The sequence below is a fragment of the Leucopleurus acutus genome, assembly GCF_964270905.1.
Source record: "Leucopleurus acutus genome assembly, chromosome: 3".
NCBI lineage: Eukaryota > Metazoa > Chordata > Mammalia > Artiodactyla > Delphinidae > Leucopleurus > Leucopleurus acutus.
The window spans coordinates 14,394,398-14,411,678 of NC_139145.1; the positions used below are offsets into that span (position 1 = coordinate 14,394,398).

Below are 17,281 nucleotides of genomic sequence, written 5' to 3' on the forward strand. Positions count from 1 at the left end.
CAGGAGTCGGCTGAACCGTGTTCAGGTCTTGTGGCCCCATTTTTCTGCCACAGTAGCGCTCGCAGCTCCCGGCACGGCCTAGTACAGTTCACGCACGAGGATTCGTGGTTTTGGCGCGTTCGGACCACCACTTTAGAAAGCACGTCCATTTGGAGCGTCCCCAAGAGGTGGGAAGGGCCTCGAGATCAGGGTCAATTCTGCATGCCCAGCCCTGGCATCGCGTAGCGTCCGACACTCGCTGGGGATTCTGTACATGGACAGAGGTCCTGTAACTTTCCCCGCAGTTTTTAAAAAAATTTTTAATTAATTTATATATATATATTTTTTAAAGCATCAAGTATTATTTCTATTGCACAAATAATCTATTTGGCAGAGTTGCTCTGAGTACCACAGCAGTATCTTTACTGATACCGTTCTACATGCCCCCTAGGATTCTCTCAAGTAAAATCAATTCCGCAAACCCATTCTGAGTCCCTGCTCTTAGACTGCGACTCCACGAAGACAGACCTCGAGGTTTTCTGGGCGTGGAGCACGCGTGGGGCACAGCTCAGAAAGTGTTAAATGAATCGACAGCACTTGGGGAAATAAACTTTTTTTTTTCTTTAAGGCAATACATTGACATGGTTCAAAATTCAAAACACACACAACGACATTTACGGAAAAGTGTTCTTCCTATCCTGGATCCTCAGACTTCCCAGAGAAACTAGTATTCTTCCAGAGATAGACAACGACGATGATAATAATGGGTAGCTAAAACTTGTATCTCACTTACCATGTGCTAAGCAACATTCTAATAGCTTTGCATTACATTAATTTCACTAAGCCCTCTGAGATAGGAACAACTGCCCTTACTTTATGAGTAAACACAAGACTATAAAGCTATTACATACATTTAACATCCTATCCCCACCCATTTTTTACAGATATACTCTACACACTATTCAGCACCTTGCTTTTTTCACTTCAGAATACTGTACATTTTGAAGAGGATTCCCTTTTTATATCTAAAGTGTTCCAATGTGTGAATGTGCATGTCATGATTTGCAACCGTTCCTTTACTGATGGCAATTAGGAAAGTTCATCTAAACGATGCGATAGTGACCGACCGCAGTTTCTAAAATGGGTGTGGAAATGCCAACTACAGAGGGGAGGAGGAGGGGGAGGGCCTCCGGTCCCACCTCCACCGCACTTCTACAGGCCCCGCCCCCTAGTCTCGGAGGGACGCTCAGAGCCCTCCAACAACAAAGTCCTTCGCCTAGAAGGGCCGGAAGTACTTCAGGGCGCTCACCGACCGCCGCCCCTCCGCTTCCGGCATCGGCGGTGCGGAGTCCCTGCTGCAGTTCTCTGTGTCCGGTCGGTAGGATGGCGCCGGGCCGATGCGGTCATAGCACTGAGAGCAGACGGGCGCCAGCCCCTTCCACCGTCCCCCGAAGTTTATCCCCAGTGGCGGGCGATGGGGGAGGCCGAGCTTTCTGTTTCGTCTGCGTTCCCTGCTCCCTCGCATCACAGAGGCGTGCGCCTCTGTCTTTCTAGGTCTCCCGCCCTGTTCCCGAGTGCCTGCTAGAGCGTCTTCTCACCGTTTTCTGTCACCCAGGGGCCCGGGGCGGGTAAGGGCGGGGAGAGGGATATAAAGGGATGTAGCGTGTCCGCGGATGGAACTCGCGAGCTTGGGTGGCTCGCAGCACCGGAAGTGTTGGGGGGGACGGAAATGAGGGGGCGGAGCCAGGAAGTGAGGAGGGGCGGGGGTTTATGAGGAGGCCAAGGGAGCTTTGGGGTAGATTTGCACTCAGGGCCACCTGAGGGACTTGGGGGTAGCGCTCAGCTGTATCCCCTCCCCTCTCAGGCACACGGTTGTTGTCTGGGAGTAGGGAACTCTGTGCGGAGGGGTGGGTTGTCGGGAGGACATTTCTCTGGCTGCGCTTGAGGCAAGGTGTATAGAGGCAGGGCTGGGGGTGGGGCTGGGTCGTCAGGGCGTCTGAGAGGGAAGACCCCCCCGCCCCCCAGCTCCCCACCGCCCGTCTACACTGGCTGACTGGACACTAAGATGGCTGCCGTTGCCATGGCACCCAACCCTGTGCAGACCCTTCAGGAGGAGGCGGTGTGCGCCATCTGCCTCGATTACTTCACGGACCCTGTGTCCATCGGCTGCGGGCACAACTTCTGCCGAGTGTGTGTAACCCAGCTGTGGGGAGGGGAGGATGAAGAGGACAGGGACGAGTTAGACCGGGAGGAAGAAGAGGAGGACGGAGAGGAGGAGGAAGTGGAGGCTGTGGGGGCCGGTGGGGGGTGGGACACCCCCATGCGGGATGAAGACTATGAGGGCGACATGGAGGAGGAAGTCGAGGAGGAAGAGGAGGGTGTGTTCTGGACCAGTGGCATGGGCGGGTCCAACTGGGAAAACATGGACTACGTGTGGGAGGAGGAGGACGAGGAGGAAGACCTGGACTACTACTTGGGGAACGTGGAGGGGGACCTGAGGGGGGAGGATGAGGAGGATGAGGAGGAAGTGCTGGAGGAGGACGAGGAAGAGGAGCTAGATCCCGTCACCCCACTGCCCCCGCCTCCAGCCCCTCGGAGGTGCTTCACCTGCCCCCAGTGCCGCAAGAGCTTTCCCAGGCGGAGCTTCCGCCCCAACCTGCAGCTGGCTAACATGGTCCAGGTGATTCGGCAGATGCACCCAACCCCTGGTCGAGGGAGCCGTGGGAACGAGCAGGGCATTTGTCCCAAACACCAAGAAGCCCTGAAGCTCTTTTGCGAGGTGGATGAAGAAGCCATCTGTGTGGTGTGCCGAGAATCCAGGAGCCACAAACAGCACAGCGTGGTGCCACTGGAGGAGGTGGTGCAGGAGTACAAGGTGAGAGAAGTAGAAGATGGGAGTTTAGTGGGGGTGGAGAGGAAGTAAGAGGAGCTGGGAAAAGGAAACATGTCTTCCCCCCGCCCCCCGCTCCCCCTCGAAGAACCTCATGTACTGTTGAGCTGATTCTCCTTACCTAAGTACTTACTGGGACCAGGATGGGTTAGAGTGAGAAGGATCCTGGACACAGACAAAGTAGACACAGTGAAGAAGACCAGGGAAGACTGGCTTCCTCAGAGGAGATCTGGCAAAATTGGTGATGCCATATCTCTGGGCTTTGTCTTCTGGGGAAAAGCCACTGCTCTTTTACACTTCCACTGTCCCTAAGTAATAGGAATGCAAGTGACAAGCCCCTAGGGCTTTACTACCAGTCTCATTTAACTCTGGGTGACTCTTAAATGTGTCCTTGACTAAAACCCCTAGCAATGGAAAGAACTTGGGGCTCAAATAAGAAGGGGCTCTGAGGGGCAAGAATGTAGTATTGACTACTCGTATCAGACCCATACGCTCCTCACTTGCTTTCTAAGGCGTTCCCCACCCACTCCAAGATACGGCTTGGTTCTCTCCGTGGATCTGCATCATTCTGGTGTCGTGGCCAGGGCTTCTTACCTTTCCTGGGAATTCAGAAAAAAGGGAGAGGTTTTTAAGTCAGAAGACCTGGCTTTTAGTCTCTGAATGTCTTTGAACTTTAATTTCTTAGTATGTACCCCAGCACTGTACTAAGCACTTTTCATGGACTGTCTCATTTAAAACTGAGAGCAATCCTGTGAGTTTGATATTGTTTGTATTCCTGTTTTACAGATTGGGAAACAGAGAGATTTAAGTGATATACACAGGGCCACACAGCTACTAGTAACTGGTGGACTTGGTTTTGACCACCCCCCGCCCTGGCCTATACTGTTAACAGCGTCACCACCGTTTGGATGTCTGTTGTTTGTTTGACTTTTCTGACATGTGACTTTTCTTGGAGTCTGATTCTAGTTTAGTTAATATCTTGCCTCCTACTTCTGATCCTGATTCTTTGGACACAGATAAAGGAGATTTGTGTGTGAGACAGCCAGTAGAAATAACATTATTTAGCAAAGGCCCAGATGGGTTTGTAGCAGTGGAACCAGGAGGAGAGGGTAGCTTCTTCTATGTAGTCTGCACAGAGCTTTTTTGTTTTATGACTTGCGTTTTCATACCTTTTCCTGATTCCTACAGTAACGTTATTTAGGTATTATTATCATTACCCCAGTTTTAGAGTGAGATGTCTAGAGCTTCTCAGCTGTGAGTGATACATACAGCTAATACAAACCTATACCCCTCATGACAAGTAACTATTCCTTGCACATAGTGATTGTCAAACGTGGCTGACTGTCCCAATTATTAGTGGAGGTTTTCAGAAGTACAGTGCGCCATACCGTTAGAGATTCTGAATCAGTGACAGGGAGAATATCTTTAGAAAGCCCAAGCTAGTATGGGAATCACTGAACTGGTAATACCGCCTGCCTTTTAGGCCCTACATTATTAGGGGAGATTGTGAGCTCCTTTTGTCCTTCCATTTTGTATCCCCTCAGTTTCTAGTTAATTGTACTCATCACACAATGTGCAGTCACTTTGTTAACTGGATCCCAGGGCGGAATATCCATGGGCATTCCACCCCTTCTCCACCCTTCCCTTGCAGAACTCTTCTGAAGAGCTTCTGAAACTGGATTTTAATTTGTGTTAGCCATAGCTGTTGAATGCCAGGCCAGTAGAGCTGTGCAATTTGGAGAGGCCACACAGACACAAATAATCTGATCAGCAAATGCAAATACATAAGTTTCATTATGTCAAACGATAATTTGAGTGACTCCCTTTCTAACTTACAGGGTATTTTACAGGCAGGTGGTTTCTTTTCAGGTATGTACACTAACTAGCATTAGCTTGGCACACTGTTGTTTTGTAGAGATATTTCCTTATTGAATAGGTAATAATGCACAAATGATGTATAAATAAAGCTTCAAGAAAGTTAAACGTTCTTGAAACTTTCTCTTAAATGGTACTCTATTTGGATTTGTGTGTATGAATTTTTTGTCAACAATTTAGGAAAAATATTAAATGAGAAACTTATGCCTCATGAATTCTGACTTAATAGAGTTGAAATTATTGTGGAGGAAAGTAGATAGTAATAGCAAAAGGCAAAATTTTGTGTAGTTTATGTTCTTTTTATGTTACGGATTGATTGTAATTTTATTATGATTTTTTTCTTCGACCAGTTAACCTGTGCAACAACTACCTTTTGTGCTCTGGGACACTCACCTCTTTGGATCAAGGGTCATTGTCAGGCTGTCATTGGCAGCTGAGGCTTGGGTAGGGAATTTTAGATAACATTTAGTACTGATCTTTTGCTCCATGCCAGACACTGTGCTAAGCATAGTGTCTGTGAGGCAGATTCTGTTATTCCCAGTTCCCCTTTTGAGATGAGGAAACTGGAAGCATGGCTTGCCTCGGGCTGCATTCAGGTTCAGATCAGAGTCTAGGCTTGAGCTCTTCTATGCTGTATTACCCCTCAAGGAAAAGGAGAAGGCATAGAAGGCAGAAGGAGTAGATGGCATAAAAAAGGAAAGAGGACAAAAGTTGGGCTTATCTCATCCATTCTAGTCTAACAGCCCTTTAAAGTAAAAGATTTTGCTACAGATGATTAGAACACAGAGCACAAGAGCATATTTGCTGAGAGAGTTAAAACTTTAGGAGGAGAGGGTATTTGTTTTCCATTTAGCAAGTAACTGAGTAGTAGAGAAAGCCAGTGGACAGAGAGAAGCATAGAAATTACAATAAGTAAAGCGGGGTTCCTGCTGCCATGAGTCTGTGTGTCCTGGGGGCAGCACACTTGTAAATGATTGCAGTGCAGGGGAGTATTGTAAAGGCGTATTCACGTTCCTTGGGATCACAGAGGAAGTTGGGGACCATCAGGGACATGGTCAGGTAGCTGGGTTTTAAAGGAAGAATGCCTTGGGCTAAGTGTAGAAGGGTAGCCCCAGGCAGAGGGAACAGCATGGATAAAGGTATGGAATTATGCTCAGGAAAAGACAAGTTTTATGTGACTAAAACTAAGAGTCTATGTTGAGGGGGTGTAGGAGGGGAGGTGTAGGAGGGGAGGCTAGAAATGAAGGAGCAATGAGAGCCTCATATTTTGCAAGTCATGGAGAACTGTTGAAAGATTTTTAGCACAGGCATAAAATCATCAGAAGAGTATTTAGAGATGAAAATTATGAGGAAGATTGAAGGGACTATAGGTAGGAACATTCATATGGAAGGACTTTGTGTGGTGAGGGGCTCAAGCCAGGTTTACTCCACCTCTGAGTGTGGGGCTATGTAGTCATCAGGATCCTACCTTTATTTTTAATTTTTATTTTATTTTTTTTTACTTTTTGGCTGTGCTGCATGGTATGCGGGATCTTAGTTCCCTGACCAGGGATCGAACCCTCGCTCCCTGCAGTGGAAGCGTGGAATCTTAACTGCTGGACTGCCTGGGAGGTCCCAGGATCCTACCTTAAGAGCACACCCAGGGCTTTGTACATGAGAGCAGCTGGAGGGTTGGAGGCGTTTGTCATCATCTGAAGAGAAGAAAGGGGAGGAAGGGAGTGTGATGCTCCTTTGATACCTGTGATGGTGATCAGGCTTTGAGCCCCAACCCCAATGGGAGAATGGGGTATGTGGGCTCAGAGAACAGGTGCCTCTCGCATCCCAGGCCTCTAATCTTTCTTTCCTCGTTTCCTTAGGCCAAACTGCAGGGGCATGTGGAACCACTGAGGAAGCACTTGGAGGCTGTGCAGAAGATGAAGGCCAAGGAGGAGAGGCGGGTGACAGAGTTGAAGGTGAGTGAATGTCCTTGACAGGGCTCTGTGGTCAGAGCAGGGAAGATGGGCTCTCACAAGGGGTGACTAGATCCGCTGAAGAGGGGCAGCCGAGGCCTGGGAGAGAGGCAGACACCTTCCCAGGGTTGTGAGGAGAGAGGGGCCTTAGTGGATCAAGAGGCATGTTTGTTCCTAGGTTCCAAAATGGAGTGAAACAGGTTTAGCTTGGAGAGGGTTGGTGCCTGGCCCAAGGCTGCAGAGCAGGTTTACCACCCCAGACACCTAACCCAAGAGCTGCTGCCCCATACTGCTGTGCCCGCCACACCAGATAACACAGAGGGCAGAAGAGGGCAAGGCAAAATTCAGATATCAGCTATCAGAGAAGCTCCAGGTTCCAGGATAGATGGCAAATGGTGGGCAAAGCAGCAGTGAGCATGAGGGGAGGAATGTTAGCACTGCAGAGACCTAATATCTTCTAGTCCAGTGTTTCTGATGTAAGGAGTATTTTCAGATATTTTCCCCCGAATTCCCCCCCCTTACCTCTGCCTCTTTTTGTAAGTCCGGGAGGCACTGGAATAGCCTGGCACTGAGCTTTGGAGACCAAGCCAGGGCATCCTTCCTGTCTGTCCTCTTCCCCCATCCCTCCAATGCCTGCCACCCTGAGAGGGTGGCTGAGCCTTGCCGCTTCCCGGGGCCCGTGCTCATTCATTGCCACCTACACATAGGGACTCTGTTGCTGGCAGTTGCTAGGCACTGAGTGGTGAAATCTGAGTCTGGGAGTTGGGGAGTTATCTTGCTTCTAGCCAGCTGCCCAGGTTGAGACTTTTGGGCTCCTGGAGTGCAGAGGTGTCAGGATCTGAGTTTCACTGGAACAGAGAGTGAAACTATTTCCTTCACCCACTTGGCCAGCCAGGACTTTCCTCCCCACTCTGGCCTGTTACTCTTTTTCCTAAGAATGTCTCCATCTTATATCTGGGCAAAAAGTGTGCCCATCATCTGGGATTGTCCAGCCCAGGCAGATAGGGTGGGAATGGGCAGAGGTTTTCTCTCATTATATATAGAAGTTACCTACGTAATAATATCCATGATTTTGCCCCTTGGCCCATAAAGTGTAAAATATTATCTGACCCTTTACAGAAGAAGTTTGCTGACTCCTCATCTAGAAGGATTGGGTGACTTTCCCAAGGTCCTTAGTGGTATAGCCAGGACCCTAATTTCATATCTTGATTCCTGAATTTTTTATTCATTTCAAAAACTTCTTACCAGCACCTACTCTGTGGTCGGCACTGTGCCAGGGTCCGAGGACCCTGTGGCAACAGCACTTACAGAGAAGTGGGTGAAGACAATGTTAAAAGATACTCCACTGTAAATACAACATTTCAAATTGAGATATATGCCATGAGGAGATACAATGATAATTATGAGGGTGGTCCTGATTTAGATCTGGAAGAGAGATACTTCTCTTAGGAATGTTTAAGCTTAGACCTGAAGAACGAGTCAAGTTAGGTAGCCAGGGTGGAGATAAGTGTTGCAGGCATTGGTTGGTGAGTTTGGGACCAGTGTGCCAGGAGCATGGAAGTGGTGCCTGCTAAAGCCAGGAGATGGGGAAGGGGACAGGGCCCTTTTTCCATTCAGAATGTAGGGCTCCTTTGCCTTGGATTGAGGGGCAGCAGTTGCAAAATTGGAGGTTTATGTTTCTGTGTGTTGAGGTGGTATCCACCATCCCCTTTGCATCATCCCAGAGCCAGATGAAGTCAGAGCTGGCAGCTGTGGCCTCAGAATTTGGGCGGCTGACACGGTTTCTGGCCGAAGAGCAGGCAGGGCTAGAGCGGCGCCTCCGAGAGATGCACGAAGCTCAGCTGGGGCGCGCGGGAGCAGCGGCCAGCCGCCTCTCGGAGCAGGCTGCCCAGCTGAGCCGCCTGCTGGCTGAGGCCCAGGAGCGGAGCCAGCAGGGGGGCCTGCGGCTGCTCCAGGTGAGCAATGGCCCCTTCCCTGTCCACCCTCCAGAACCCTGTGTCTGCTCTGTCAGGCGGTGCTTACCAAACACCTGTCCAGAGCTGCCTCTCTTCTCACTGGGAGGAACCCACAGTGATTTAACCTGAAGACCAAAAAGGTTTTTGAGGCTGCGGAGTAGTTGATGCCAAATGTGGTGTGTGTGTTGATTATACGCAATGAAAAGAACGAAGATTCTGTTCGTAGAAGGAGGGTTTTAAGAGTTGAGGAAAGAATTTTTGACAGTGACATCCTGAAGAATATAACCAAGTCGTATTGTGAAAATCCTTTTACTGGGGTTGAAAATTCTGTTGGGCCCACAGTAGGATGAGTTAAATTAGGCATACTGAGGCATAGGGGTGGTCGAGATGGATGCATGTTCACTGAGGGCCTTGTGTCCTTTTTCTTACTCCCTTGTTCAAGTTCAGTTCTTTCTCTGGCTGGAATCAGATGGGGAGAAGGGAGCCATCCCTGTGCAGCTGACTCTCTCTTTGTCTCTTTCTCCCTCTCCCTCTTTTTGTTTCTGTTATTCCCAGGACATCAAGGAGACTTTCAATAGGTGTGTTCCCACCCTTTATCCTTTGTGACCCAGTGGCATCTGGTTCCCCATCCCTGCCTCTCTTGGATATCCTGCTCCTCTCCTTCCTTCCCCAGGACCCGAGTTTCTGCCTCCTGGACCCTCTCCTTCCCCTCAGCTTCTGCTCTTCCCTCTGGGAATATCATGGTCCCACCCCCTGCCCGGTCCCCTTCCTCCAGGTGTGAAGAGGTACAGCTGCAGCCCCCAGAGGTCTGGTCCCCTGACCCGTGTCAACCCCATAGCCATGACTTCCTGACAGACGCCATCGTGAGGAAAATGAGCCGGATGTTCTGTCAGGCTGCCCGAGGTAGGGAGGTCATGTTTGACCTTCCTTTGCCTTTTTCTTCACATACCTGAGATTGGGTTCTGAGGGAAGTTGGGCCCTGGGGGAATAGTGGGTACTGAGATGGAGCAGGATACAGGGAGGCCAACTGGGGGGGCTTCAAGCCAAGAGTAGCTTTCGTCCTAGCCCAGGTAGGTGTTGGGGAATAAGAGCTGGGGCCAGAGGGAAACAGATGGTGTTTTGGTGTCCTGAAAACAGAGTGGGGAAAGGAGGAGAGCCCCTAGGAACTTGAGCCTGGACTCTAGGTTGGGGTGGGGAGCTGAGGACAGCTGGATGGTGGGGAGGGAGAGAGGTGAAGGGCAGGGCAGCAGGCAAGGCCAAACCTTGGAGTTAGCTGCTAACAGGGAACAGTCGTTCCAGCCTTGGCGTATTTGTCCTCCCTCCTCCCAAGTGGACCTGACGCTGGACCCTGACACGGCTCACCCGGCCCTGATGCTGTCCCCTGACCGCCGGGGGGTCCGCCTGGCAGAGCGGCGGCAGGAGGTTGCTGACCATTCCAAGCGCTTCTCGGCAGACTGCTGCGTGCTGGGGGCCCAGGGCTTCCGCTCTGGCCGGCACTACTGGGAGGTAGAGGTGGGCGGGCGGCGGGGCTGGGCAGTGGGTGCTGCCCGTGAATCAACCCATCATAAGGAGAAGGTGGGCTCTGGGGGGTCCTCTGTGGGCAGCGGTGATGCCAGCTCCTCCTCTCGCCATCACCACCGCCGCCGCCGGCTCCACCTGCCCCAGCAGCCCCTGCTCCAGCGGGAAGTGTGGTGTGTGGGCACCAATGGCAAACGCTACCAGGCACAGAGCTCAACGGAGCAGACACTGCTGAGCCCAAGTGAGAAACCAAGGCGCTTTGGTGTGTACCTGGACTATGAGGCCGGGCGCCTGGGCTTCTACAATGCAGAGACTCTGGCTCATGTGCACACCTTTTCGGCTGCCTTCCTGGGCGAGCGTGTCTTCCCTTTCTTCCGGGTGCTCTCCAAGGGTACCCGTATCAAGCTCTGCCCTTGATCAACCTGCCACCCGCAGGGGCCCCTCTGGTTAGCACTGGGGGGCGGGTGGTGGTGGAAAGTAGCCCATAAATTTGGGAGCTCAAAGGCTCCTCTATTTGTTACTGCGTTGCTTCCGGCTCCTCCTTGACCCCAGGCCCCTGCTTCTCCCTTAGGAGCCTAATGAACTCCCCTAGCCTCCAGCTCAGTCTTCTCACCTACTATGTTTGTCCAACAGGTCTGCATGGGTCCCTGATGAGAACAGTTGCCTGGTCTTCTCTCCCTCCCTCCGCCCAGGGATCTGAGTTTTTGAGTAGGGGATGAGGGGAGATTGTAATCTCATTATAAACTTCCCTTTCCCCATCCCCGTTCAACTTTCATGTCAGTTCTGAGACTGGAGGATTTGGGCAAGACTCATGACAGCCCTCATTTCCAATTCCATTTTCTGATGTAAATTTTAGCTAAGGGATTTGGAAGCTTTTTTGGGGGAAGCAGGCTGGGAAAAGGGTAGACCTGGATAATAAACAGTCTACTCTCTGGGGGAGGTACAAAGGATTCTAATTTTTCTTCCATCCCCAATTTCTACCTCCATAGACTGGCCAGAATTTAGCTTCAGTGAGAGATCTGGAATGGTCGACATGATCAAAACTCCGTACATCACGTCACCCAATAAATTATTCCTCGCCCCCTTCCTTTTTTTCAGCACTTAATCTAGGAGCAAAGCTCCTCCCCTCCCCAAACCCTCAGGTCTTTTCACTGCCAGGCTCCTTTCCCTTTTGTTCAGTGGAGTTCCTTTTGTCAGGGTTCCAGCCTCTCTTCTTTGCTTAGTTCCCTCCATTTGGTGAGCCCTGGAGGGGAGCCTGGGGACAGGGATTTGAATCCCTGGGAGGAGAGCCTTGGGCAGAATCTATTTTTCTAGTAACCCTTTGCCTTCTGTCACTTATTAGCTTTTGTCCTCTGCTTTGATGGCTGGGGTCAATTTATGCTCCTGGGGGAAAGGGAAGATGGGTTGTGTTGCGGAAATAAAAAGTTTATTTGCTGCTTTTGTGGAGTCCACTCCTTTAGAAAAGTATAAAGTAAGGAGATGCCACCAAATGGAGGACAGATTAATTGTACCTTCCCTATCAGGTGTGATTCTGTTTCAACAGACTGAGGTATAAATCTTACCCCCCTCCATTTGAATACCCTGCCTAGCCTGTTACTGGCAGGCCCCTCAGAATACCTACTTGAAGAACATTTGCCACTTCTTTTCTACCACTGCTATGAGACTTTATACCATACCATGGCCCTCAAGCCCAAGACTGAGGCACACTACATCTCCAAAGTCTTTTTATATGTCATTATATCTAGTTGAAATCCCACTAAATTGAAGTCAAAGAAAAGACTCATTGCCATTATGAGTTGGAGGGTATATGTAAGAGACCTCAATATGCCGCACATCTGTCATTTAGCTGCCACTTGAGGAAAAGCCATCTCTGTGATTATATTTATTAACACCTCCAGACCATCCCACACTATTTTGAATCTTCAATTATGGAAGGAGTGCAAAGGAGTCATTACGCAGCAGCTCTTCTGGTGAGTTGCCTTGCCTTAAAGCAGGGGTCCCCAACCTCTGGTGAGTGGCGGGCGAGCAAGGAAGCTTTGGTCTGCTGCTCCCCATTGCTCACATTACCGCCCAAACCACCAACCTCTCCCCAAACCCTGGTCCGTGGAAAAAGTGCCTTCCATGAAACAAGTCCCTGCTGTCAAAAAGGTCAGGGAGCACTGCCTTAAAGGATTAAAACAAGAAAAGCAAAACCTTTTTAACCAGAGCCCCAATCTGACGCAGACTGCACAAACCTGATGAGTTTCAGGAAGTTTTCAGAGAAGACACTCACTATAAATGAAAACCAGTTTAATTTTTAAAGCTCTCCCATGTTTTTAGCGGGTGCCAATGGTCACCTGCCACACTCGCACCAGGTTGTCTGTGTAGCCAGCAAACAGAGTCTGCAAGGGAGAAATGACAGGTTAAATCAGAGCCATGGCGTTCTACAGTCCTGCTACTGCCACAAAGACGGCCCTTCTTTTTAATCACCCACTACTATTCACGGGTGATTATGTATTCCTAGAGGAAGCAACAGCTGGCAGTAAGCACGCACAGGTTTGTAAACTGGTGAAGTTAATCAAGGTCTTAATTGAAGGCAGGTAACCACTGCCCCATAGACCACAATCTTCCTACTGATGCTGTGTCAGTAAAATGACAGTAAGCCATCATTTTACTTATGTCAAAGACACTGGTTTTATAAATGGCTGACGAGCAGAAAGTGAGAAAGGTTAAAAGCTGAATCACCTGAGGACAGACCCACTTACCTGGCCATCAGCAGACCAGGCCAGAGAGGTACATTGAGGCGGCTCTGCCTTGCTGCTGGTACTGATAACTTCTTGCTTCAGTTCATCTACAATGATTTTGCCCTCCAAGTCCTGGGGAAGGGGTAAAACCGGACACTCAGCACTTCAATGCCACTCTCAAAAGCCTCTCTGATCTGTAATTCAGTAATTCTCAAAAGAGAATGATTTTTTTGCCCCCTTGGGGACAGTTGGCAATGCCGAGAGGCATTTTTGTTTGCCACTAGTTTGCTACAGGCATCTTATGGGAAGTAGAGGCCTGGGAGGCTGTTACACATCCTAAAGTGCACAAGACTGCCTCTTCCAACAATGGATTACCCCAAGTGTCAATTGTGCTGAGGTTGAGTAAATTGCTACACTTGGTCCTCCTTCTTTTTCAGTAGGCAAAGATCTACCACCACTGCAAATCCCAATCCCAAGAAGTTTTACTCATTCTTCTCACACTGGCAGTGTGATGGTTCAGTTGTTCAGGAAGTCCAAACCCACCAGTGAGCCAGATGACACATTGGGAAATAACATTGCCGGGGCTTGCAGAGCCAGGTATCTGGCCTCAACTGCAGCCCCCACTCACCCAGATCTTGATGCTAGGGCCCGTAGCAGCACAGAGCCAGTAGCGGTTGGGACTGAAGCACAGGGCATTGATGATGTCCCCACCATCTAGCGTGTAAAGGTGCTTGCCTTCATTGAGGTCCCACAACATGGCCTGGCCATCCTGGGTGGACAAGGCACAAGTGAGGGCAATGTGACTTCTTCTAGATGTTAATCCCACCCACCTTGTCTCAAGATTCTGCCTTAATTCGTAACTGCTTATCACAGTACCCTGACCTCCCCAAAGCCAATTTCTTAATTATCAACATTTATCTCTGTGTGCTTTTCCTTTAATACATGACACCTCACTAACCCTATCAAGAGTCTCTGACAACTTCAAAATGCATCACTATAAGCTCCAAAAACACAGGATCCTAATCTCATCAGCAGCTTTAAGAAACCAGCTTCACAGAAAAGGATCTCTTTTAAAGAGCACACCATATCTATGTCATTTTCAGAACATTCTTCAGAAACATTTACTCTTAAATTGCTATCTCCTTATCTTAGGTATTCTAAGACACTGTCCCCCAATGAGTAGGAGACTCCTGGCCTCTGAATACCTTGCCTCCAGAAGCACAGAGGGATCCATCTGGAGAGACGGTCACAGTGTTCAGGTAGCCTGTGTGGCCAATGTGATTGGTCTTCAGCTTACAGTTTGCCAAGTTCCATACCTGGAATTGTGGGTCATAGGTGAAGAACCTGGCCTGGGGATCCATCAGGGTCAAGAGGGCTCAGCTCAAATAAAAGGCATGGCACCGTGCTTAAAAGTATTCCTGGATAGGATAGCCAATTTCCATTCTATCAGTAACAAAGAAGGTCAAAGAATCTGTCTTGGCAACGTAAGGACAATGAGGATTAAAACTGGGGAGGGGGAAAAAAAAAAGCTTTCTGTGTTGCCATCTTACAAGGGACTCTGGGTTCCCAATTAGCTACTTCAGACCAAATATCAAAATTTAATGGCCTGTAATGAGCAAATATCAAGAAGAAAATGGTCACTTGAGGAACAAAGCTTTCAGAGTGACCAACTGGGAGGCAGTGGGAACACATTCTGGTTGGCAAAGGCCTTACACCCTGGGTCCAAGCTCACCTTGACCAACTTGTCCCAGCCACAGGAGACAATAATGGGATTGCTGCTGTTGGGCGAGAAGCGGACGCAAGACACCCACTCTGAGTGGCTCTCATCCTGCAAAGGATGGAAAGGAAATAAGGAGAAACTGTCTTGTCCCATGAAACTGTAGACCCCCACCCCTCCCCTCAGTTACGTGGGATGTTGACAGTCTTGTATTCATACCTTCAGAATCCAAACCTTTAAGATTGACAGAACCCCTTTAGGTTCCAGATGACGCTTGAAATCACCACATAAAGGCACCATTAAGAAGGGTGGGAGAAAGTGTTCAACATGTGCTCCCTACATGTGCCTTCACTTTACCTGGACAGTATATTTGCATACACCCAGAGTATTCCATAGCTTGATGGTTTTATCTCGGGAGCCAGAGACAATTTGCCGGTTGTCAGAAGAGAAGGCCACACTCAGCACATCCTTGGTATGGCCTACAAATCGGCGCGTGGTGGTGCCCCTGAAAGGAAGGACGTGGTTACTCTCTAGACCGACTTTGCAAACATTCTTACACAGTCAGACTGTTTCCCTGGCCTGGTTCCTCTCCCAGTGGAGCGGCATCACTCACACAACCCTGGACATGGCTTTGATAACAGCAGGCCCTTGGCTGAGAATATGCCGGAGAATCCCTTCAGAATTGCAGGACATGTCCTCACTCCCATGTGGGGATTGGCTGACAATGTCACCTCTCATCACCAAGATCCTCCGTTACGCCTGACCATCCAAAGACTGAGCTACCAGCACACAACACAGTCAAACTGTGCCTACTCCCAAGTGCAATATCTGATAAAACTGCTCGGCCAGACCACTCCTCAGCAATTCTGTATAACATTAAAAACAAGGAGGATGGCCACACAACTATCTTCTCCAGGTATTCTCTGCCTTATAGTTCCCACAACGAACCCATCACCCCTGGGAAACCACTTCCAGATATTATCTACCTCATTTCTACCCAGCTTTCCCCCAGTGCCCCAGAGCAGCTACTTGCGTTGTGAGATCCCAGAGGCGAAGGGTTCCATCCCAGGAGCCTGAGAGGGCAAACTGGCCATCTGAGGAGATGACCACGTCACTAACAAAGTGGGAGTGACCCCGAAGAGCACGCTGTGGGATACCGTAGTTGGTCTCATCTCTGGTCAGCTTCCACATGATGATGGTCTTGTCTAAGGGCAGGTAAAACAAAAGAAAACCCAGTGAGAAACCCCACAGCCCACCCTCTGACCTACTGGATAATGCCTCAAGATGACTGATGGGCTCACAAGATTAATTAAGGGCGTTTAGGGCGTAGAGAAACTACAGGCTATGACTGCAGTTACTAGCCAAATCCAAGTGACTCTCTATTCAAGAGTCAAGTAGAGCTAAGCGGTACCCTGAGAATTTAACTCAGGTGTGTGGAATGCCCAGGTTATGGATGCCCCTTTTGGAGATTCAGACCAATTCAATGTCTATGTTAAGTATTTTCTGAGATCTAATGCATTAACACAGCAGCCTGGGTGTGGGAAGACTAGCTGTGGGCCTCCAGAGACTACTGAGGGCTGCAAGAAGTGCTGGAATTAGAAGTCACTTTAGGCGCTACAGGACTGCATGCTTTCCCTGCAACGTGTTCCACTCAACAAGCTTTCCTATTAAGTGCCAAACACGATCCTAGCCTTAGATGATTCATTTTTAAATAGCGTGGGCGCAAACGCAAGGCACAAGAAGTCTCCAAAGGCAACCAGGTACACAGTGAATAAGAAAAATCCAGAGCAGAATGGGCAGACCCGGGTTAGCCGTGAGACTGGTGTCACGAGGTTCTCCGTGGAGTCCCCCCACTTCCCACCGAGTAGACGGCCGGGCGGCAGCTCAGAAACAGCCTCTGGGTTTCAGCATGGGCACTCAGATGGCATGTTGGGTTCATCACCGCGCCGCCCGACGCGTAGGCTCCTAGGCACACAGCCACACACGCGGGTTAGGGGGCCAGAGACTTTAAAAAAGCCCCCAACCGTGCAACCCTCCCGGCAGCCATCCGTGTTTCGGAGTCTGCCAAGTGGGGACGCCTCATGGGTTTAGCCGTGCTGACAACTAGGCAGGGGTCAACTCACACCCCACCTCGCGGCCCACAGGCCCAGTCATGCGACGCGCGCAACGCCCCCTACCCCTCAGTCCTCTACCTGACACCTCAGCCGTACCTCGAGAGGCGGACAGTATCATGTCCGGGAACTGCGGAGTGGTAGCGATCTGGGTCACCCAGCCGTTGTGGCCCTTGAGGGTGCCACGAAGGGTCATCTGTTCAGTCATGACGCCGGCGGATGCGGGTGCCGCCGCAGCGACAAGGATGGAACTGGATAGCTCAGAGAGGCGACCCAGACACACACGTTCCTGCCGCGGCCCTGCGGAGAAAAAGAGGGAGCAGCTCCGCGCCGGAACCGGAAATATCCGACCTCCCGAGCAAAATGGCGCCCTCCTATAATTCACTTCTGCTCAAGATGGTGGCGCCGTGTAGTGCACGGTGGGACGTAAAATAAGAAGACCTCATGGTCTCCTCCGCCGCGCAACATACTTCGGCAACAACTTACAAATACATTCCGAAACCAACACGCCCGAATATTTAAAAAAGGCTCCTCACGGTTGGGGCATGAGGTCTAAGAAGCGGA

General features: G+C 50.0%; 2 protein-coding genes across 2 annotated transcripts; one reads left to right on the forward strand and one right to left on the reverse strand.

Moving 5' to 3' along the window:
• Positions 1 to 1,797: 1,797 nt before the first annotated feature.
• Positions 1,798 to 10,874, forward strand: TRIM41 (tripartite motif containing 41). The gene is made up of 6 exons (XM_082836649.1): positions 1,798 to 2,854; positions 6,601 to 6,696; positions 8,418 to 8,648; positions 9,204 to 9,226; positions 9,424 to 9,551; positions 9,979 to 10,874. The coding sequence occupies exons 1-6, from the start codon at positions 2,045 to 2,047 to the stop codon at positions 10,581 to 10,583; spliced, it is 1,893 nt and encodes a 630-aa protein (XP_082692775.1). The 5' UTR covers positions 1,798 to 2,044; the 3' UTR covers positions 10,584 to 10,874.
• Positions 10,875 to 12,438: 1,564 nt separating this feature from the next.
• Positions 12,439 to 17,042, reverse strand: RACK1 (receptor for activated C kinase 1). Its single transcript, XM_082836702.1, has 8 exons — positions 16,817 to 17,042; positions 15,640 to 15,811; positions 14,964 to 15,111; positions 14,622 to 14,717; positions 14,095 to 14,205; positions 13,518 to 13,658; positions 12,911 to 13,021; positions 12,439 to 12,547 (listed from the first exon to the last, which is right to left on the reverse strand). The coding sequence occupies exons 1-8, from the start codon at positions 16,923 to 16,925 to the stop codon at positions 12,482 to 12,484; spliced, it is 954 nt and encodes a 317-aa protein (XP_082692828.1). The 5' UTR covers positions 16,926 to 17,042; the 3' UTR covers positions 12,439 to 12,481.
• Positions 17,043 to 17,281: the final 239 nt, after the last annotated feature.

What these genes read in the sequence shown, in the direction of transcription:
- TRIM41 (XM_082836649.1), top strand. Translation starts at nt 2,045, where the DNA reads ATGGCTGCCGTTGCCATGGCACCCAACCCTGTGCAGACCCTTCAGGAG. An exon ending in AGGTGGTGCAGGAGTACAAG is followed by an intron (nt 2,855 to 6,600) that starts GTGAGAGAAGTA and finishes TCGTTTCCTTAG; the next exon opens with GCCAAACTGCAGGGGCATGT. An exon ending in GGGGCCTGCGGCTGCTCCAG is followed by an intron (nt 8,649 to 9,203) that starts GTGAGCAATGGC and finishes TGTTATTCCCAG; the next exon opens with GACATCAAGGAGACTTTCAA.
- RACK1 (XM_082836702.1), bottom strand. Translation starts at nt 16,925, where the DNA reads ATGACTGAACAGATGACCCTTCGTGGCACCCTCAAGGGCCACAACGGC. An exon ending in CGCCTCTGGGATCTCACAAC is followed by an intron (nt 15,112 to 15,639) that starts GCAAGTAGCTGC and finishes CCTTCCTTTCAG; the next exon opens with GGGCACCACCACGCGCCGAT. An exon ending in GCTGGGACAAGTTGGTCAAG is followed by an intron (nt 14,206 to 14,621) that starts GTGAGCTTGGAC and finishes CCACAATTCCAG; the next exon opens with GTATGGAACTTGGCAAACTG.